General features: G+C 36.2%; 1 protein-coding gene across 1 annotated transcript in view; it reads right to left on the minus strand.

Annotated features, from left to right (window-relative positions):
• LOC107758573 (unconventional myosin-XVIIIb-like) overlaps nucleotides 1-22836 on the minus strand; it is a 50248-nt gene that overhangs the window by 9671 nt on the left and 17741 nt on the right. Inside the window, exons 10-36 of the mRNA XM_016576345.1 lie at nucleotides 22315-22415; nucleotides 21391-21454; nucleotides 20481-20625; nucleotides 20214-20384; nucleotides 19084-19174; nucleotides 18806-18998; nucleotides 18335-18423; nucleotides 15695-15878; nucleotides 15448-15598; nucleotides 14186-14295; nucleotides 13894-13959; nucleotides 13469-13597; nucleotides 13029-13172; nucleotides 12539-12628; nucleotides 11805-11999; nucleotides 9115-9220; nucleotides 8893-9017; nucleotides 7455-7609; nucleotides 7194-7317; nucleotides 5431-5631; nucleotides 5177-5287; nucleotides 4962-5066; nucleotides 3093-3254; nucleotides 2271-2384; nucleotides 2073-2189; nucleotides 914-1051; nucleotides 651-836 (exon numbers count right to left, since the gene is read on the minus strand). Of these exons, the coding sequence (XP_016431831.1) occupies nucleotides 651-836; nucleotides 914-1051; nucleotides 2073-2189; nucleotides 2271-2384; nucleotides 3093-3254; nucleotides 4962-5066; nucleotides 5177-5287; nucleotides 5431-5631; nucleotides 7194-7317; nucleotides 7455-7609; nucleotides 8893-9017; nucleotides 9115-9220; nucleotides 11805-11999; nucleotides 12539-12628; nucleotides 13029-13172; nucleotides 13469-13597; nucleotides 13894-13959; nucleotides 14186-14295; nucleotides 15448-15598; nucleotides 15695-15878; nucleotides 18335-18423; nucleotides 18806-18998; nucleotides 19084-19174; nucleotides 20214-20384; nucleotides 20481-20625; nucleotides 21391-21454; nucleotides 22315-22415 (3567 nt within the window). The remainder of the gene's footprint in view (nucleotides 1-650; nucleotides 837-913; nucleotides 1052-2072; nucleotides 2190-2270; nucleotides 2385-3092; nucleotides 3255-4961; nucleotides 5067-5176; nucleotides 5288-5430; nucleotides 5632-7193; nucleotides 7318-7454; nucleotides 7610-8892; nucleotides 9018-9114; nucleotides 9221-11804; nucleotides 12000-12538; nucleotides 12629-13028; nucleotides 13173-13468; nucleotides 13598-13893; nucleotides 13960-14185; nucleotides 14296-15447; nucleotides 15599-15694; nucleotides 15879-18334; nucleotides 18424-18805; nucleotides 18999-19083; nucleotides 19175-20213; nucleotides 20385-20480; nucleotides 20626-21390; nucleotides 21455-22314; nucleotides 22416-22836) is intronic.

Below are 22836 nucleotides of genomic sequence, written 5' to 3' on the forward strand. Positions count from 1 at the left end.
ATTAGAATGATTCTGAAGGATCACGTGACACTGAAGACTGGAGTAATGATGCTGAAAATTCAGCTTTGCCGTCAAAGGAATAAATTACATTTTTTGTGATATATTAAAACAGAAAAGTTATTTTAAATTGTAATAAAATTTCAGAATATTACTGTTTTTACTGTATTTTTATTAAATAAATGCAGCCTTGATGAGCAGAAGAGACTTCTTTCAAAATAAATCTTAGTGACCCCAAATTTTTGTATGGTTTTTCAAATGGTACATACCGATATAAATCAGATATTAAATTTAGCATATTTATACATTTTGATGAGCTTTACCGTCCTCCAACCCTCAAAGTTCATATTTATAATATACTAAAATATATAAAATATATTAATAATAATATAAGTGTATTCTTAAATCTCAAAATGAATATCCAAGCAATGTACCATTAAAAAAATTTTTTTTTTTTTTTTTATAAATGAAAGAAAATGAAGGAAAATGAAATTGTGATCACAAATAAATAAATAAATAAAATAATCTTTTAGGACTTCCATAGTCATGATAAACTACTGTTTGTGTGTTAAATATTGTAAAAATAAATAGGGAAGAATAATGTGTTGCTTCATCAGCTACAGCAGAAAGGTGTGTTTGTGTGTGTCAGTCACCAGCTCCATGCGTCGACGGCTGCTCTCCTGTTCTCTGACGCTCAGGTCATTCATTTCCAGTTTCATATCCGCCAGTCTCAGCTGATAGTATCGGGAGTTCTCCCTCTCCCTGGCCTCAGCCTGGGCCGCCTGCTCCAGCTCCTCACCCAGCCGCACCACACTGTCCCGCAGACGCAGAACCAGCACCTACACACACACAGATTGTAAAGGTCCTCTCTGAGAAAGAGCAGAAAGTGAGAAGCTGTTAATGGGTCTGGACTGACCTCAAATCTCTTGACCTGTCCTCTCTGGAACTCCAATTTGTTCTCTAGATCACAGATACGAGCTTCTTGCTTGCTTACGATGCTGCGGGCCACCGTGGACGACTCTAGAAACTGCACACGTGCTACGCTGGTCTGCAGCTGGGAAGATAAGCACTGCTGGGTTACGAAAATACAACAACAATATGTCTACTCCATGTTCACAACAGTCTTCACAACAGAATAGGATTAGTGTGTCCTTATAGAAGATTATTACCGTCACAGAATCAAAAAATAAAAAAGGTTATATCGACTTTATCTCACAATTATGATTTTTTTGCAATTGCAAGTTTATATCTCACAATTTAGACTTTTTTCTCAGAATTGTGTTTATTATTACACAATTGCAAGAATTGCGAATTTATAACTTTTTTCTCAAAATTCTGAATTTGCATCTTGTAATTTTGAAATTTTTTCTCTGAATTCAATTTTTTTTTTTCATTTTGCAATTGTTTTTTGTTTGTGCCATAGAATAAAAATAAAGGTAATTGTGACTTTTTTTTTTTTTCAAAATTCTTTTTTTCTCACAATTGTGAGTTTATATCTTACACTTACAAGTTATAAACTCGTAACTGTGAATTTGCATCTCACAATTATGCACTGGAAGACTGGGATAAACAAACATGTCTGGTTGGCTTTGGGATATTTTACATAACCTCACACACATCAGTGTTGGAGAAACTACTTTGAAAATGTTTGTCAAGATAGTTAGAATGGAACTAGAACTTCTTTCATAGTCTGAAACCAAACCATTGGGATCAAACCAAATAAAATCTTACTGGATAATCTTAAATTCATCTTTATTTTTTATAGCCATTAACCTCAGTAATGTACATTTTTATTTTGCTATGAAAAGAAAACATCTAATGATGTTGCCCAAGGACTGGAAACACTATTAAGTGATGACTCAAGTGAAAGGATAAACCATTTTTTTACCAGTTGAAATGAAGCATCCATTTAGCAAAATGAATCACCGATTTACTCAAATGAATCAGACTAGAGAGAGAGGATTTTTTAGGAGAGCATGCAATGCAATGTGACAAATGACAGCATTTTGCCACGCTTCCCAACCACGTGATGGGGAACAAAACAGCTTGTTATTGGAAAACCTGCTCTATTATACCTGAGCGATGAGGGCTTTGTGCTTCTTCATGAGCTCGTTGAGATCCTCCTGGTCTTCCTCCAGCCTCTTCATCAGGTCCGTCCTCTCGTAGCGGAGCTGAGCCAGCTGCTCATCCACCTGAGACAACAAACAGAGAGGCACTGAGATAAACCTGAGATCAGCCCTTTGCTCCTCTCATTTCATGTCTCGGGGCCTCACCAGGCTCTTCTGCTTGCAGATGCTCTCCAGCTCGATCTGAGTGTTTTCCAGCTCTGCAGCCAGAGTCTTCTGTGCGCTTTCAGACTCCAACCGTCTGGCGTCACTGTCCTCCAGCTAGAACACACATAGACAAAAGTCAAATAAAGGTAACTACAGAAATATAGACCACTAACAATATTAGCGTAAATCCTTATTATTTTTAGATGACTTTGTATTGACAAAACAAACTATGCAAACACACACTACCATTAAAAATCTAGGAATAATTAAGTATTTTTATTGTTTTTGAAAGAAGTTTCTTCTACTCAGCAAGCCTGCATTTATTTGACAAAAAATACAGTAAAAATAGGAATATTGTTAAATATTATTTGAATATGTGTTAAAATGTAATTTATTCTTGTGATTCAGTGCTGAATTTTCAGCATAATTACTCCAGTCTTCAGAGTCACATGATCCTTCAGAAATCATTCTAATATGCTGATTTGCTGCTCAAGAGAAATTTCTTGTTATCAATGTTGAAAACAGCATTATTATTATTATTTTTATTTTGGGCCAGTTTAAGCCATCTATGACCAGCAAACCATCTTAGGCTGCACCATGCACAATAAGATCAGCAACGTGTATTAAAACATTATTTATAATATTTAATGAATAGCTAGAACACTACTTAAAATGTACTGGGCAAATAAGGCTAATGCCACAAAAATACTACTATATTTTACTGCAGTAAGGGGTTAATGGTGGGACTTTTGAAGACCGATAATGCAAAGCTGTATAAATCGTGTGAGCCGTGCTGTGTGGATGATGGGATGGCGGTGGCACCTGGCAGCACAGTCTCTCCAGCTGCTCCTTGGCACCGGGGTCGTGACCCTGCCCAGGCTGTTCAACGGTGGACAGCAGCAGCTGGGCGTCATTGAGCAGGGCATGTGTGCGCTTCAGGTCCCGCTTCAGCCTCTTCTCCACGTCAAAGTCTCTGTGGCCCACCTGAGACCAGAGAGAGATCTATACATCACACTGAAGCGCAAACAGAAAGCCTTTACTTTACACTCACATCACGGGAGAGAGGCAGACATTTCTGGATAACGGTGGTGACTTTTACACCATAGGAACTGAGTAATGATGCTGGCCACGTGAACACAGAGACATACAAACTCCTGCCTGTGGAAAACTGAGTAAAACCCATAAGCTCAGTAAATCATTTTGGCTTTCAATATGAGCTGATTTGTGATGGTCAAAAAAATAAATAAAAAAATAAATAAAATAAAATAATAAAAATAAATAAATAAATAAAATAAAATTAAATTAAATAAAAAATTAAATAAAATTAAATTAAATTAAATTAAATAATATTATATTATATTATATTCTATTAAAGATTACCTGGACAGACATCATGTACAATAAGACCAGCAACATGACTAATTATAATTATTAAATTGCTATATTTACTAAATATTATATTAATGGAACATCCTTATATTATATTACATTATATTACATTAATATAATGTAATAATTTTAGATACAGAAACAAACATCATCAGTTTGAGTAACATGCATTAAAAACATTATTCATTAAATTTCATGAATGGCTAGATCATTACTTGAGATCTCAGGTACTGCTCAAGGAAATAGGTGATATGGTTGGGAAGGTTAGGTTGGCAGTGAATGCACATGTCCTGGAAAAATCAATACATGCATTAAAACCAGACGCTTTACACATCCTCTTACTCAATACGAAACTCATTTTGAGCAGCAGTGTTTACGTGCAGCTCGGGTCATAAACTGTGGTCGTTGTTAACAGCAGCAGATGAGTAGCTTCATCATATCGATCTCGGTAGTGATCACGCTTCCAGAGTACCGTCACATTAGAGCGCTCACGACGGCCCGAGGGCAGGACACATGATTATATCAATGTGTATGCATATATATGCTTGCTCCACCTCTAAAATGACTTTGCTTTTGGGCTGATGTCACCAATCACAAGTTTTCAACTCTGTCCCACTTTTTTAGCATCCAGTCAATTGCCCTGCCCTACAGATCTTTCTCCAAAATATTTCACATCACAGAAGTAAAATGGTTTACTAATGCTATTTCACGCTGACGTTAAGCTGATAATACAAATGAAGTTGAGAATGTTTGCTGAGCTTTCATATTTCCACAAACAAACCGTAATGAAGAGCACTGACAGATGAGGGAAGAGATGTGTAGACTCAGAGCTGGGCAGTCAGTAGTGCTCTTATATCAGGAACACGACAGCTTTACAGATCCTCATGAGCCCTGATGGGACTAAAACTCTGTGATCTATCAAACAGCGCGTCTATCCAAATGACCCACATACTGTATTTAATAAATATCAAGCCTGGAATGCAATGAACGTTACAAAGGTTGGTTACAGTGTGTGAATGCAAATGTTGCTATCTATGATAATAACACTGCAAAATGAAAAATGAAAATATGACAATATCCTTTTGAGGATGTCAAAAAAGGTATATAAATCAGCTAAATATTGTTTTGTTTTTTTATTAAAATGCAAAAAGCTTTCTTACAAAACAATAAAAAATAAATAAAATTGTATTACCTTTAAATAAAATAAAATATTTTAATAATAATACTTTTTTTTTTATATATATGATGTTATGTAATGTATATAAAAAAATAATAATTTTACAATTTATATATACGTGTTACCTGTTCACACAGTGTGGCAATCAGCCCCTCTAAGTCATGCTTCTCATGAACCACCATCTGTTTTTCCTCATATTCCTGTTCCAGTTGCATCTCCAGCTGACGGAGCTGCACACACACACACACACACACACACACAGACAGGCAGACAGGAAAGGATGTTTCAGACAGGGTTGTAAGGTGGTCTGTCGAGTTGTAATTCATTCTGCGTCCCTGACCCGTCTCTGTGAGGACTTCTGCACGTCCTCCAGTTCCTCATCCTTGTCCTCTAGCTCCTTCTGATGGATCTGCTTCATCCTCTCCATCTCCATCTCAAAGCGCAGGTGCATCTGTGGAGAACAGAGTTCAGATGGCCTGTTTGGGTTACTGCACCTTTAAGACTTATGTAAATGTGGGTGGTCATATGTTAATGTGCTCATGGTTATGACATCATAACCTTTATAAAAGGTCAACTCTTCTTGGGTTCCTATACCTGCTCCTGCTGTTTGATTCTGGCAGTCATCTGGCTGATCTCCTCGGAGCGCTCCTTGTCTCTGATCTCCAGCTCACGGAGCTTCTTCTTCAGTTCAGGGATGGAGTCGGAGGTGAGGTGGAGAGGGACGCTCAGGTCACAGATCTGAGCACACAGTTCCTCCTTCTGCTGCTGCAGGTGCGTGACCTCCACCTGACTCTCCTGAAACACACAAACATAATCATACACACATCACGTAAACGTAAATACACAAACCAACAACCGAACATGCAGGAGCAAAAACACACACAAGACAAACATCACACACACAAAAGCAAACACACACACACACACACAAAATCATACAAACATCAAGACAAATAACACACATAAACATGCATGCTTATACACACACATACATGCACAAACAATGTTACACAAAAAAACACAAAACATTAATAAACAAATTCAAAAGCAAATACACATAAAATGTACAAACACACAATAATGCACACAAATCACATACAGACATATACAAAGACACAAACACAAAAATACACAACAAATGCATAAAAAATACAAATATCCATACACAAACAAGCACAAATGCAAAAACATACACAAAACAATCATAAACACAAAAACAAATACACACATATTGCAAAAACGCACAACAATCACAGATGCAGACACATACACATACATAAAAATATATACGACAAAACGACAAAAAACTCGTTACAAACTTATGCAAATGCATAAAACAAACACAAACGCTTACATATACACACACAGATGTACACAATTAATGCAAAAACACAAAAAACTAACTCAAAAGCAACACACACATGCAACAATGCATAAAAAAAACAATCACAGACACATAAACATACCGTAATCACCACACAGTCACAAACACATAAAAATACACACAACAACGAAAAATAAACACACACAAAAATGAAAAAACAAATTCACATATGCACACAAACACACATTTACACACACAAAAACACAATTATGCAAACAAGCACAAATGCATAAACGCACAAAACAATCAAACACACACACAAAAGCAAATGCACATACCAAAAAATAAAAAATAAACATATTGTACAAACACACAACAATGAACAAAAAACATAGATACATACAAAAGAAACAAACACGCACATGCACATACACACATGCAAACACAATTATACAAATAATCACAAATGCATGAAGTTGACACACAAAAGCAAATGCACACACAATGATGCACAAAAAACAATCACAGACACATAACCATACACAAACACATACATATAAAAATTTATACAAACATAAACAAGCATATAAACAAACACATACGCATAAGCACACACAACAGCAAATACACACAAAAATTGCACACACACACACACAAAATGAACACACAAAAAAAACAATTACAATCACAAACACACACCAAAAATCACATACAGTCATCTGAACAGATAAAAAACACATTGTATTAAAATACACGAATGCATAATGCAGATATAAATGTGTGCACATGTATTTCCCATGTATTTTCCCAGGTATTTCCCTCTGACCTTTGTATTTCAGAGTAAAAACTCATTCATTCATTTTCCTATAATGACACTGTAAAGTTATATAATCTGATAAATTTAAAGCAGAACTTTTCTCCTCTGCATATTTGGGATCTCTGGGGACTCGTTCAGTTTACCGACAGAGGACACCCGGAGTTCACGGGCACGATCGCAGATGGTGGACACTTGACCTTTGACCTCGGCCCTTACCTTGAGCGTCTTGTGAAGGGTGAATATCTCGGCGCCGAGGGTGGTATTCTCTTGGATGGCTCTCTCCTTCTGCTCCCTCTCATTATCAGCCTGCTCAAGCGCCTGGGTCAGTTCGCTGTCAAACCTACAAACACACACACACACACACACACAGACACAGACACACATACACAGACCAGACAGAGGGCTTGAGAATGCATTTTCAAGAAACCAGATAGCGTGGTGCTGAATATTAATGAATCATATGCAAATGAGACAGACCTCCTCTGTTTCCTCTCCAGCTCATGAGTGCGGCTCTGCAGGCTGTCAGTCAGCACACGCGCGTCCTGAAGGTCAGAGGTCAACCGCCGGCAGTGGCGTTTTAGCTCTGTCACTGAGCGTTTAGATTGATCAAGCTGAGACTGCAGTTCTTGGACCTGCCACAAGGGGGAGATAGAGACAAAGATCATCAGGAAGGGACCTTGTGCAGCCCACTGGACATGACAGGGTTATTCAGTGCAGTGCACATGATAATAATAAATAATAACAAACATGTCATTATCTGCAGAACAAATCAAACAGGATTGTTCATATAAGGACTTGGTCAGTAAATAGCATACACTGATGCTAGTCGTCAGAAGGACTACATCTCAGTAACTATATGTCTTTCAGTCCAGTTTCATAAAAGCTTGTGTTCTCTTAACAGTGGTTTAGCCTTAAATAAGAATATTGTTTTTTGAATTAATAATAATAAATAATAGAAATGCTATATCTATCTATCTAATTAAAAATTTTCTTAAATTATGCGTTTTTAATCTATATAATATAAATTAATTATATAATACATATTATAATTGTAGTATATATTACATTTAAAAAAAAAGTTTGGACATTTTGTATTTTACATTTTTGTTGTTTCAGGAACTGTAATTTTATAATTTTATCATTGTAAAGCCTTTATATCCTATAATGCACATTAAATTACTGATATGTTCTGAAGACAGCTTTTTAACTGTAGATAATTCATAATTAAAAAACATAAAATGATATTCTTTTGAAATCAATGTCAATAAACAACAGGTTCCCACTGTGAAAGTGTACCTTATATTGTGTGACAACATGCCCCACTACATGTTAAATGAGCGAGCTGTATCTTTGTCCTGGGCAATAATGGTAGATAGTTATTTATTTATTTATTTATTTGTGTGTTTGTTTGATTGATTTTTTTTTATTGTGAAGGCTTCTGGTTTGTTTTGTTGTATATACAAAATCAGACTTTAGTGCTATTTTAGTAATATTTCAATAATACTATATTGATCATTTGAATTAGCTTTTATTTTTATATTTTCAGTTTTAATTTTAATTTAAGTTTTAGTAATTTTGTTGTGCTTTTGTCATTTTTATAATTATTATAATTTTTTTGAAATATTTTTCATTTAGCTTTATTTTTATTTCAGGTTCGGTCATTTTAGTTATTTAACTAAATTATTTATGTTAGTTCCCAAAGCAATATTTGTCATTTTCATTTTTTTTCAAGTTCAAGTTTTCATCTAATATTTTTATTTTAACTTCATTTCAATTATTAAAAACAATTTTTAAATGTTGTAGTTAACTATAACAACAATAACTAAGACCATGTATGAAAACTAAAAGAAACCTTGACAAACACTCTAAGGTGCCGCTTTAAGGTCATAATTAATGTAATAATTAATATTAATACCTTAGTATCCAGCAGCTGACGGGCCTCTTTCTCACTCTCAAGTCTTTCCTCCGTCTGCCGCAGACGCCTGCGCAGGAACTCCACCTCCGTCTGCGCGCATTCCAGCTGCAGCTGCAGCTCACTTTCTGTGTGCACATGCAGGATTCACACACACCCACGCAAACAGTCATTATCTTTCTTCACCAGCATGTTTGATTGCATCTACACGGAAGCCTGTCTTACCTGTCGCCACTCCACTGAGAGCTTCTTTATTCTTGACTTTCTGTTTTTCTTCCTCTAACTGCCTCTCGAGGGCCTCCAAAGTCACTTTACTCTGGTCCACACGACTCTGAGACAGAGCACAGAATAAACACACGGGCGTGACTCCCACAATTCAACAGGAGACACAGCAGTGAGGCATTTGAGACAATATTGCAGGCTATGTTTGGAAAAGCATACTAATCATACTGTTTCTGCATTATATACGGTAGTATGTGGACAATATGCTAATTTTCTATATGCATGGGATACATTACCTACAGTACTTCATTTGCTGAAACGTGCCGTATACAATCAGAACATGCTGTGAGGAATACTGTGCATTGCTTCCACTTGACCTTACATTTCTAGTGTGATAAATGAACGTGTCATTTTTCAACCAGCCACAATTTTTTAAAGATTAATCTCTTTCTCAACTCATTATTTATTTGGACTGTCAAGAGAAAAGGTCTTTTGTACACAGAAGTGATTTTAGAATACAAAATAACTTATGAAAGATGCTAACTGGATGCCATTTGCTGAATTAAACATGCAACCTGATGAGGTCATGTGACAATATACAGTAGAATATTACTGTTTAAAATGTAACTTATGTTTCACTTATAATTTTTTTTATGATAGTAGGCACATATTTAATTTGAAGCAAAGTGGCTGTAATCGAAATAGCATATTTTTATCTGCAGAAATATTATGAGTTGTTAATTATACAAGTTGTTAATTTAGCCTTTTTCCCTACGGTTATTGGTAAGTCAGGTTGAGCCAGAGCTATTATAGTTAAAGAAAACAAATTAAAATCACAAAAAAACATTTTCGTTCATTGAAATAACAGAAAGTTTAACTGAATTCAAATTATATATATATAGAATTTTCTATATTTCTGCATAAATATGACCCAAAACATAATCAGATTTAGTCCTGAAAATAGACAAAGATAACCCAATCAAACAAATGAGGCAAAAATATTATTTTTCGTTTATTTATTGAGAAAAAGTATCCAGTGTTACATATCTATGCGGTGCAAAAGTATGTGAATCTCTAGGATCAGCAGTTAATTTGAAGGTGAAATTAAGAGTCCATCTGTTCAGAGGTGTTTTCATTCAGTGAAATGACTATCAGGTGTCAGTGTGTGCCCTGTTTTATTTAAAGAACAGGGATCTATCAAAGTCTGATCATGTTTGTGGAAGTGAATCATGGCACGAACAAAGGAGATCTCTGAGGACCTCAGAAAAAGAGTTGCTGTTGCTCATCAGGCTAGAAAAGGTTACAAAAACATGTCTAAAGAGTTTTGACTTCACAAATCCACAGTCAGGCAGATTGTGTACAAATGGAGGAAATTCAAGACCATTGTTACCCTCCCCAGAAGCGGTCCACCAACAAAGATAACTCCAAAAGCAAGAGTTGTCATGAGTCCACCATCAGGAGAACACTGAACAACCATGGTGTGCATGGTAGAGTTGCAAGGAGAAAGTCACTACTGTCCAAAAAGAACATTGCTGCCCGTCTGCAGTTTGCTAAAGATCATGTGGACAAGCCAGAGGGCTACTGGAGAAATGTTTTGTGGATGGATGAGACCAAAATAGAACTTTTTGGGTTCAAATAAGAAGCATTGTGTTTGGAGAAAGAAAACACTGCATTCCAGCGTAAAGCCGCGGTCACACTAGACTTTTCGTTCCACAACCCCAAGAACATAAGTCGTTTTTACCAAAGAATGGTTAAAGAAGAACAACGTTAATGTTTTGGAATGACAGAGTCAAAATCTGGACCTTAATCCAATTGTAATGTTGTGGAAGGAGCTGAAGCAAGCAGTTCATAGGAGGAAACCCACCAACATCACAGAGTTGAAGTGCTTCTGTACTGAGGAAGGGGCTAGAATTCCTACAAGCCGATCAGCGGTTACAAGAAACATTTACCTGCAGTTATTGCTGCAAAAGGGGTCAGAACAGATACTGAAAGCAAAGATTCACAATTTCACATACTTTTGCACCGCACAGATATGGAACACTGGATCATTTTTCTCAATAAATAAATGGCAAAGAAAATATTTTTGTCTCATTTGTTTGTTTGGGTTCTCTTTGTCTATTTTCAGGACTTGTGCAATTTTGATTATGTTTTGAGTCATATTTATGCAGAAATATAGAAAACTCTATAGGGTTCACAAACTTTCAAGCAGCACTGTATATGAAGTGAGCAAAGAGCGCTCCCTTTATATTCAGGCTGTCAATCACTTCAGTTGCAGCACGATTAGAAAATATTTCTCATTTGTTTGTTTGGGTTCTCTTTGTCTATTTTCAGGACTTGTGCAATTTTGATTATGTTTTGAGTCATATTTATGCAGAAATATAGAAAACTCTATAGGGTTCACAAACTTTCAAGCAGCACTGTATATATATATATATATATATATGTGCTTAAACTTGTTTCATTTTAGCTAGTTCCCAAGGCAACATTTCTCATTTCATTTAGTTTAAAGGGGTCATATGATGCTATTTTAAAGATCATTATTTTGTGTATTTGGTGTAATGCAATACTAATATGAGTAATATGACATTCTGAATATTGCCTTTATAACACATTCCCACAAGACTGGATAGTTTGTGATCAAATTTGACCAATTAGAAACAGAGATACGGAGACAGATGATGGGTGGGCTGTACCTGCAGTTCCTTGTTCTCTTTGGCGAGACGTAGTCTCTCCGTGCGCTCAGTATCTAGAGCTTGACTCATGGCCTCCCCTCTGAACCGCTCATCACTTAAATATACCTTGGTCTCCAGGTTGTCTGCAGTCTGACGCAGCTCATTTCGTTCTTTCTCTGACTTTTCCAGACGTCTCCTCAGAGTAGTGATCTCATCCTGAACAACAGAATGTGATACAATTATAATGGAGTGAAACAAATCTGATAAACAAAAACACAATCTAGACAGACAGACAAACAGACAGACAGACAGACGGACAGATAGATACAGACAGACAGACACAGATAGATACAGACAAACAGACAGACAGACAGATGACAGACAGACAGATAGATACAGACAGACAGACAGATGACAGACAGACAGACAGACAGACAGACAGACGGACAGATAGATACAGACAGACAGACAGATAGATACAGACAAACAGACAGACAGATGACAGACAGACAGATAGATACAGACAGATGAGACAGACAGACGACAGACAGACAGACAGACAGACAGACAGACAGACAGACAAAGATAGATAGATAGATAGAGAGACAGACAAGTGATAGATAGATAGATAGATAGATAGATAGATAGATAGCCAGATAGAAATAGTCAGATAGATAGATAGATAGATAGATAAGATTCCTGATCTGACAGTATCATTTCATATGTGGCTCAGGGGGCACGGCACAAACATATACCTTGGTCTCCAGGTTGTCTGCAGTCTGACGCAGCTCATTTCGTTCTTTCTCTGACTTTTCCAGACGTCTCCTCAGAGTAGTGATCTCATCCTGAACAACAGAATGTGATACAATTATAATGGAGTGAAACAAATCTGATAAACAAAAACACAATCTAGACAGACAGACAAACAGACAGACAGACAGACGGACAGATAGATACAGACAAACAGACAGACAGACAGATAGACAGATAGATACAGACAGATGACAGACAGACAGACAGACAGACAGACGGACAGATAGATACAGACAGACAGACAGATAGATACAGACAAACAGACAGACAGACAGACAGATGACAGACAGACAGATAGATAGATAGATAGATAGATAGATAGACAGATAGATAGATAGATAGATACACAAATATCATTGTACAGATGATTACTGGATAACTCGATGATTTAGTGGTTTAAATGTTATGTATAGTATGAACATGTCCCCAGACCTCTTTGGATCTGAGTCGCTGGTCATCCATGTTGACGTCCAGCAGGGGGCGCACTCTGCACAGCAGCTTCCACCAGCTCCAGTGGGCCACTGCGGTGAGGACTCGCACATTTCTCTGAATACAGCTCACTGCCATCTGCTGAACCTGATCCCAGATCAGCACTCACATTAGATGCTGCATCAGACCCACACTGACACAACTATACACAAGACTGTAGCACTATTAAAGTCAACTACTAAAGTCCATTAAAAGCTATATTTTACACTATTCCAAGAATTAAATTTTTTCCCCTGAAGTTAATCAGGGATTATTGCAGCAGAAATGTCTTAATTTTGTTTGATTGTCCATTTTACTTCCCCTCGATGAACACTGGGTCATTACAAAGAGGAACTCTGAGCACCTATCCTCAGATCTATAAACAGAGGACAAAAGAGACTCACCTTCATGCGGCGGTATTTCTGGCGGCCCATATGACCCAGACAGGATGCTTGAAGCTGCACCAGCCAGCTGCTCAACAACTGATCTCTCTGCTGATCTAAAGACCTCAGGACATCACGCTTCATAAACACCTTCATAAACACACACATCAGAGAGAGAATGACCTGAAAACTTCAGAAGTGTTATTTCCAACAATGATAGACAGAACTACACAATGATAGACTGATAGATAGATCGACAGACAGACAGACAGACAGACAGACAGATAGATAGATAGATAGATAGATAGATAGATAGATAGATAGAGAAAAGACAGACAGAACGACAGATCACTAGATAGATAGACAGACAGACAGACAGACAGACAAACAGATAGATAGATAGATAGATAGATAGATAGATAGATAGATAGATGACTCTGGCTCACCCTGCTCGCTCCTAAAACAATGCTTTTCTTGTCCAAATCCAGATCAATCAATAATTCCTCCACAGCCTGATATAAAGGGATGTAAACACAAACAGACAGAGCTCAGGCCCACTTTTGGAACAGCAGCTCCCTGAATCAATGAGGGCTGTTCGAGCAAAAACCGGCTAATCAATAAACAGGTTAATAAACAGGGAAATAAATATTGTCATCATTTGACATCATTAAAAATAAATGACATTTTAGCAGAGGGTAATGAGGCACATGTGTGCCATGGGATTCAGGACGTCCAGACCTTCCTCTCGTCAGGGGTAATGAAGACAGAACCGTATCGCTTCATTATGGGAGCAGAGAGGGCCTGAAAACGACAGCGGAAATCACCCAGGGACATGTGCTCAGGGTAGCCTGCAAGACACAGAGACAGAGCTTGCTGTCTTTGAAAGGACATTTGGTAATTGACAATACAAAATGGGACCTGATTTTGTTTTTTACAAGGAGAACTGCTTCATATGTTCAGTATGTTTGAGATGCAGTATACAATCTGAGGAATCATGTCTGTACCACAAGCGGTTAAAATCTCTAATCTTAAAGGAACAGTTCACACAAAAAATGAAAATTTGCTGAAAATGTATTCACCCTCAGGCTATCCAAGATGTAGAGGAGTTTGTTTCTTCATCAGAAAAAATTTGGAAAAATGTAGCATTACATCACTTGCTCACCAATGGATCCTCTGCAGTGAATGGGTGCCGTCAGAATGAGAGTCCGAACAGCTGATAAAAACATCACAATAATCCACAAGTAATCCACACCACTCCAGTCCATCAGTTAACGTCTTGTGAAGTGAAAAGCTGCGTGTTTGTAAGAAACAAATTCATCAAGATGTTTTTAACTTCAAATCATTATGGAGTCCATAATCTATAATATTGGTTTCTTTAGTGAAAAGTTTTCTTGTCTGAATCAGGAAAGAAATATGCATAGCTCAAGCACTGTTTAGCAAAAGCGAAAACCAGGTTGCAATACAGTTTTAAACAAATACGTCGGTGGATTTTGATGCAAGGGGACAACAGTGGATAGACTTTTTCACTGGAGGAAGACTCCTTATTTTTTACCAAAAGCGACATTTTAAAGTAAAAAATGCTTTAATGATGGATTTGTTTCTTACAAACACTCAGCTTTTCACTACATGTTATTTGCTGGACTGGAGTGGTGTGGATTACTTGTGGATTTCTGTAATGTTTTTATCAGCTGTTTGGACTCTCGTTCTGACGGCACCCATTCACTGCAGATGATCCATTGGTGAGCAAGTGATGTAATTTTAAATTTCTCCAAATCTGTTCTGATGAAAAAAACATACTCATCTACATCTTGGATGACCTGAGAGTGAGTAACTTTTCAGCACATTTTCATTTTTGGGTGAATTATTGCATTAAGTTTCACAAACAGAAATAGAGAGACTTGCAACTAATTTGCTTTAATGAAGTACAACAGAAGTCATTAGAGTCCCATACATGATAAGAAACAAACATGCATGAGTGTGTGTGTGTGTGTGTGTGTGACCTGTTCGGTACAGCTGCAGTGCCGGCAGCAGGTGTGTGGAGTGCAGCTGTACACGCAGTGCTGGGACATCAAAGCCACAGCCATCTGTCTTAGCACTCAAACACTGCAGGAAGACAGGCCGCGCTCGCCGAATCAGATTCAGCAGAGCATCCTGCTCAGTGAGAGAGACAGTCATGGAAATTGTGAAGAGGATTTACAGACAAAAAGCAGATGGAAACAGCTTCATAACAGCTCATTTGTTTCTCACCGCCTGCAGTTTGACGGCGATGCACTGGGAATGTCTCCTGAGGGCCGCCATCCCGCCGCTCAGAGTCTTCCGCAACGTGCCGCACCTCTCCAGTGAGCGCTGAGAGCCGCCCTCCACACCGCCCAAACCCCGGCACAGAGGAGGCATGGACGCCCGCGGACTGAACAGGGCCTTCACCGCTCCACTGAGAAGAGGAACAAGTGAAAGAAGAAATCAGAGAATTAGGGAGTTTTCACTCTCAAGCTTTTAGCATCAACCCACATCCGTTTGACTTCATAGTTTGGTTTGTTTTTAATTGGTTGAGAATGGGTTTTTTCAATTTCATGTGCACTTCACCAGTGAGGTTTACAAATGGTATGAAAGCCATATGGCATATTTGGTACACACGAACTACAGTATTAATGATATAAATTTTATTTACAGATATTACTGTCATCTCTTCATTATTACATCAATAAAAATGCCAAAAAAGCATGTGGTGCCATGAAAAAGCAAAAAAACAAAACAGATATGGCATTTCTAGACACAGATTAAAGGCACAGCAAAATGGCAATATTAATGAAATTCAAATCCAAATTTACATTTATCCCTGTCCAGTTTACAACTAGTATGAAAGAGCACTGATGTGTTTTGTACAAATAACCTACAAGAGAACTCAACCGTACTGTAAAAGTCATTAACATTAATAAAACGCTGATTTCCTGTTATCTCTCTATTATTATAATCCATAAAAGTGGCCAAAAAAATTATGGTGCCATGAAAAACAACAGGTATGGCATTGCTGGATATAATTTAGAGAACAAATATCAAAATTTTAGTTATACAGTAAATATCCTTTATTCTACTTTTATTTCAATTTAAAACATATTTTAAACAAAGATTAAACAACTGAATTTGTTTCAAGTCATCTCTAGATATAGTTTTCAGAACAAATAGCAAAATGGCAGAAGTTATAAATATGGGTGGTCATTTTTTTTTTTTAATGTAATGTAATGCAGTGTAATGTAATTTAATGTTATTTAATTTAAACAATTTTTCTAAGGACACTTTCATACTAGAGCTTTTCCTCAAACAAACATCTGAATACTGAACCTTGCAAATTAAAATGTGAAAAAACGTTTGCTATACATTAGTTAAAAATATAGGCAGTTATATGTATTCTATTTAATTTTAGAATTTTATTTTAATTTAAAAAATAGTTTTTTATTTAAATTATACAATTAAATTATAAAATTAGTTTTAAGTTTATTTGCACTCCAGTGTGGTTTACAGCTGTTATGAAAGCAATCTGGCATGGTCTCTACACATAAACTACAACAGTATTAATAATGTAAAAGTTGTGTATTAAATTTCTCATTGCTGCATGTCTACATAGTAACTGCCTTTAGTGAGCAGTTTGGATTTTTTTCATCGCTTACTATGCATTTTTAGTAAAACAAACAAAAAAAGAGCAAAAATGAAAACCAAATAAGAACCTTTTCTAAAAGTTGTCAACACCAAGCTCATGGAAGCCCTCACACTGATGCTGGCTGTATTCACACTTGTCTTTATTGCGGCACGTTTGCATCATTAGCGTGAACACCACTGTGAGTACTAGCAGCAGATGTTTATCCCTGTTGCTAGGTAACAGTTCAGGAGGACAAGACACCAGTTTCACTGTGTTATTGAATTTGATTTAGCACCAAAACTTAACACACACACACACACACAGCACTTGCGCAAGTCTGCTGTAGACATGTGCAAAAGATGTGTAGTATGTGAGATGCTTTCCAACAGCAATTTATTCAGTGACAAGCAGCTATGAGAAATGCATTATACTATATTAAATGAGATATGGAAGAATGCGAAAATGCAAATTATTTGTCATTAATATGTCTTCTGTGAGCGGATGGACTGTTGTCATACTAATTCACATGAACCAAATCAAATCAAATCAAATAAAATAAAATAAAATCAAATCAAATAAAATAAAATAAAATAAAATAAAATAAAATAAAATAAAATAAAATAAAATAAAATAAAATAAAATAAAATAAAATAAAATATTTCAGCCATAATTAACATCTATTTCCTTATATATTTTCTAATATATATATGAATGTCCCAGAGTTCACATGAACCAAACATACAGAATATTTTAATAATACTCATCAATAATATCAAATTATTAATAACTCCCCAAATAACATTAACATTTTATTTTCAGTTTAATCTGCAAGATTCAATATTCTGAATTTTATTTGAGGATAAGCTCTTGTGCATTGAGGAAAAGCTTAGCGGTGCATAAAAATAAAAAAATAAAATAAATAAAAATAATAAATAAAATAAAATACCCACCCAATTTTTTTAACATGTACATGTATTTCCTTATGTTTTATTGCCATTTTTGCTATTTGTTCTATAAGTTATTTCTAAATACTATACCTGCTATTTTTCTTGGCACCTTTATTAATATAAAATTGGAGAGATGAATGAATATTTTAGTAATACTAATGAATAATGTCAAATCATTAATAACTTTAACAATTTACTTTCATTTTAATTGGCAAACTTCAATATTCAGAATTTTATTTAAGGAAAATCTGTTAGAAGTCATCCATACTGCAGTGCAAAAGTCCGTGATCATCTGTATTCTCTTACATTGAGGAGTTCTGCAGCAGGGAACTGGCGTTTAGGACAGACGGGTTGTTCTGGACCTGACCGAACCAGCCTGAGAGATCATAGCGGAAATATGCATAGGAATGTAATTTTTTTATTTGATATATTATTTTTAAATTAAATTAAAATTAAATCAGCAAGGTTCATATTAATATTAAATATCTGTTTTAGGTTGTCAATAACAAATTTTCAATATTTGTTTGAGATTGACATAAGACATTTTTAGGTATAGTTTATTGGTCAAATAAAATGGCAGTAAAACAAAGAAATGATAAATATGCATAGGAATGTTACTTTATTTAATACATTATTTTATATATGATTTTTAAAAATGAAACGAAATTTCATTCAATTTGAATTCAATCAGCAAGGTTCATATTCATATGCAATATTTGTAACACTAGAACAGCAGTTTCTAACGTATCCCCGTAGTGGTTGGAGACGGTGTGGTACCCGTGTGTGTCTCTCCAGCGTGTCTGTGAATGTGTGGTTGAAGTAATGCTCCAGCAGTCTCTCCTGTAAGTAGTTGTGACAGAGCTCAGAGAAGCCGGCGGCTCGGTCATCCCTGCTGTGTCTGGGGTTCCTCAGGCCTGGTGTGTCCACTACAATCACAGAGGCCAGCGTCAGCTGCTGAGAGTGCAGCGCTCTGGAGAGAGAACAAGAGAAAGGCTGGGAAACACCGCTATATCACTTTAGAGAGATATAACTGTCACCAAACAGTGTGTACTTACCTGTTGATGAGAGACACAATAGTGGTGAAGAGTTCCTCATAGAGACCAGCCGCCATCCCTTCCACACACTGAGCAGCACTCAGTTTTGGACCTGAAACACACGCATAGTTGACATATTTTCCCATTTAGGACATCCTCAAATAGAGGATGTGTATGATTTTGCTAAGTTCTGGTGACATTTTTGCAAATCAAGATTTTTTGTTTTTAAAAGATGTCTCTTATGTTCACCAAGACTGCATTTATTTAATCAAAAATACTATAAAATCAGTAATATTGTGAAATATTATTACAATTTAAAATAACAGTTTTCTATTTGAATATATTTTAAAATGTAATTTACTCCTGAGATGCAAAGCTGAATTTTCAGCATCATTACTCCAGTCTTCAGTGTCTCCGTATGTTTGTGCAAACAGTGATATACTACTAAATAAATGCTAAGAAAGAAAAGATTTAAAAAAATAAATCATTATTTTCTTCAGCAAAGATGCATTAGATTGATCAAAAGCGACAGTAAAGACATTTTTAACATTACAAAAGATTTCTATTTCAACTGTCTATTCATCTAAGAATCCTGAAAAACAGTTCTTTTAAATTGTAATATATTTCACAATATTACTGTTTTACTGCATCTTTGATAAAATAAATGCAGCCTTGGTGAACATAAGAAACTTACTCCAAAACATGAAAAAATCTTACCAACCTCAAACTTTTGAACAGTAGTGTATGGCAGAATGAGAAATAAATATTATTTAGATATTAAATAACAGATATAAATAAATACACATTTACATAATTTGGTTTATATTATAAAACAGAAACAACATGTCTCAGAAATATTTTTGGTTATAACTTGGTTATTAAGATTTAATATGTGGCTCTCAGAAATATTTGTTTCTAACTGATCACCTGGATGGTCATTCTGTGGTCAAATATCTGTTTACAATGAGGCTAAACTGCTTAATAGACCCAGTCCTCATCAACTGAATAATAAAAACTTTATAAAAACTCAAACAAACAATATTTCATTTATTTGATTTCCAGGATGCTATCTCTAGTTCCTCTCTACACAGTTTATCTCAGATCTTCTCAGATTCTGGTGGGTTTAACAGAGTTCAGTGTGTATTTCTGACCGTCCTCTGGTTCCTCTGCAGCGCGGCGCTCTCTGACGCCTCCGGTGGCTCTCTGCAGTAACTGCCTCAGGTGGTGTTTGAAGACGGCAGTGTGGAGTTCCTCTCCCTCACAACCCAGGATGGCACTGGCCGTCTGCGCGCTGTCAAAACTCATAAACTGCTTACGGCCCACTGAAGCCGTTACAAGAAAGGAAAAACAGAGAGTAAAGGCTCACCTAATACTTTTTCGCTTGACAAAATACAGTCGTAAGTCTAGTCCTGATTTACCCTTGCATGTTCCTGCGACGCCGAGATGGTATATTCCTGCCAAAACATGCCAAATGGCCTTCTGCTCATCCACTGAGAATCCTAAAGTATTCATGGCGGCCAGTAGCTTCCCAAAACCCACTGAAGCTCTCTGCTTTTCATCCACCTGAAGTGAAGGATGAAAAACTACATTTATTAAAACTTATTAAAGAAAAGTTCAAGTCAGAACACACATCTGCAAGACACTTTGAGCCTTGGTGCTCATTCGGGAAACAAAGGTTCAAGCCCAGTCTGTCTCATTTCTGTCCGATTATATCAATAATAGTGCCAAAAACGAAAAACAAGTTATACATTTTTACGTTAATATACTGTATGTATGCAGATAACGTTGGATATAGTTGAGATTTGCTATACTGTAAATATCGCTTCATGTTAGTATACTGTATGTATGTGGATAAAATTGGAAGTACTATATATCCAACTTTTAATATATCGTTGGGCAATAATGTAAACAATTATAATTTTTAATTTAATTAAAAACATTAATTTATTAATACTAATAAAAATAACTTTATTTTATTTAGCACCTTTAAAAGTAACTTTCAATTTAATTTAATTTACATTTAATTTAATAATTTAATTTAAACTTTAAATTTAATTAAATTTTTTATTTAATTTTAGTTACTTTATTTAATTTTTTTGTATTTCATCTAAAATTAAATTAAGTTATGCTTTTTTCCTTTTTATTGAATGGAATTGTGGGTAGATGTGGAGAGAACAGGATCAGGATGTTGCAAGCTAGAATTAAACGTGTTTTTCCCACATGAGCACCAAAGCTCAACATGTCAGAGCAGATGCACTAATCATGTTTGTTTAACAATCATGACTTTTGACTTTATTATTATTATTGCTTTTTTAAAACAGTTCATACCTTGGTTGGGCATGAAATTCCAAATGAGTTGTGTTCCTTTAACTGGTGCAGCTGCAGTTCAGTCCTGTGATTACAGAACAAGACAGTTACACTCAAATTTAAACAGGAAATGACATCAGACAAGATCCTGCCCCCTCGAGCTCTCTGGAGCTTTTGTTTTAAGGCAAAGCTATGAAAAGAGCAGGCGTTCTGCCAAAGCGGCGTTCGCTGAAGAGCCTGTGCGTGCCTCTGAGGGGAAACTGAGTCCAAAAACAAACCCATAACAATATGGTGAATGATCTGGGGTTTAATGACGGGTAACTTTGTGTTTGCCGTCTAATGATGCTGCAATCAGGCTTGTGAGGACAGAAGCCAGGAACAGGGTTTGTACACATTTTTACCAATAAAGACTTTTCCATGACTTTTGAGACAATATTCATGACCTAATATTCCATTATTTTACAATAAGAATAAAAATCTGTTCAAATTTATCATAGCATATGTTAACTAAAATATTAACGCTACTTGTTTGCTTTCTATTTGTTTTAATAATAAGTACAAGCTGCAACTGTGCCAGACGTTACTCCAGAGAACATATCATCACATCACTGAATATTGTAATTTATTTAACCATTATTATCAGTTAAACTCAGAACCTTCATTTAATTTTGGAAACTGTTTCAGTCTAACAGTAGTATTCAGGTACAAACATATACAAAAATTGAATAAATTAAAATTATGAGTAAAATTATGCAAACTATGCAATATAACTTTCTGGGTTTATTTATTTTTCCCAAGCAGTGGAAATTGCTGTTTTAAAATTCCATGACTTTCCAGGTTTTTCATGACCGTACGAATCCAGCAGGAAGCCAGAAAAAGGCTTCACAATACAAGAAGCAAATGCTACTGAGTTTGACCACAGAGAGCTCCAGGGACCGAACTGACCTCATGTCTGTGCTGAGGCCTGAGAGCATCTGGGAGAACACCAGGAAGTTACTCTCTCCCTTCGGCCTCTGACACACCCTCCATTTCTCCAGCAGCATGGTCTGAAACAGAGAGAGAAAACATTAGATAGATGGACTAGATAGATGGATGGACAGACAGACAGATAAACAGACAAACAGAAAGACAAACAGAAAAACGGACAGACCTAAGGGCAGATGAATAGATGGATAAACAGACAGAAAGACAGTCAGACAGACAAACATACAGACAGACAGACAGACAGAGAGACGACAGACAGACAGACAGACAGACAGATAGATAGATAGATAGATAGATAGACAGATAGATATATAGATAGACAGACAGATAGACAGACAGACAGACAGATAGAGAGACGATAGATAGACAGACAGACAGACAGACAGATAAACAGACAGAGAGACAGACAGACAGGCAGGCAGACAGGCAGACAGACAGACAGACAGACAGACAGATAGATAGACAGATAGACAGATAGATAGA

This window comes from Sinocyclocheilus rhinocerous, unplaced genomic scaffold, assembly GCF_001515625.1.
Source record: "Sinocyclocheilus rhinocerous isolate Xijiao unplaced genomic scaffold, SAMN03320098_v1.1 scaffold623, whole genome shotgun sequence".
Lineage (NCBI taxonomy): Eukaryota > Metazoa > Chordata > Actinopteri > Cypriniformes > Cyprinidae > Sinocyclocheilus > Sinocyclocheilus rhinocerous.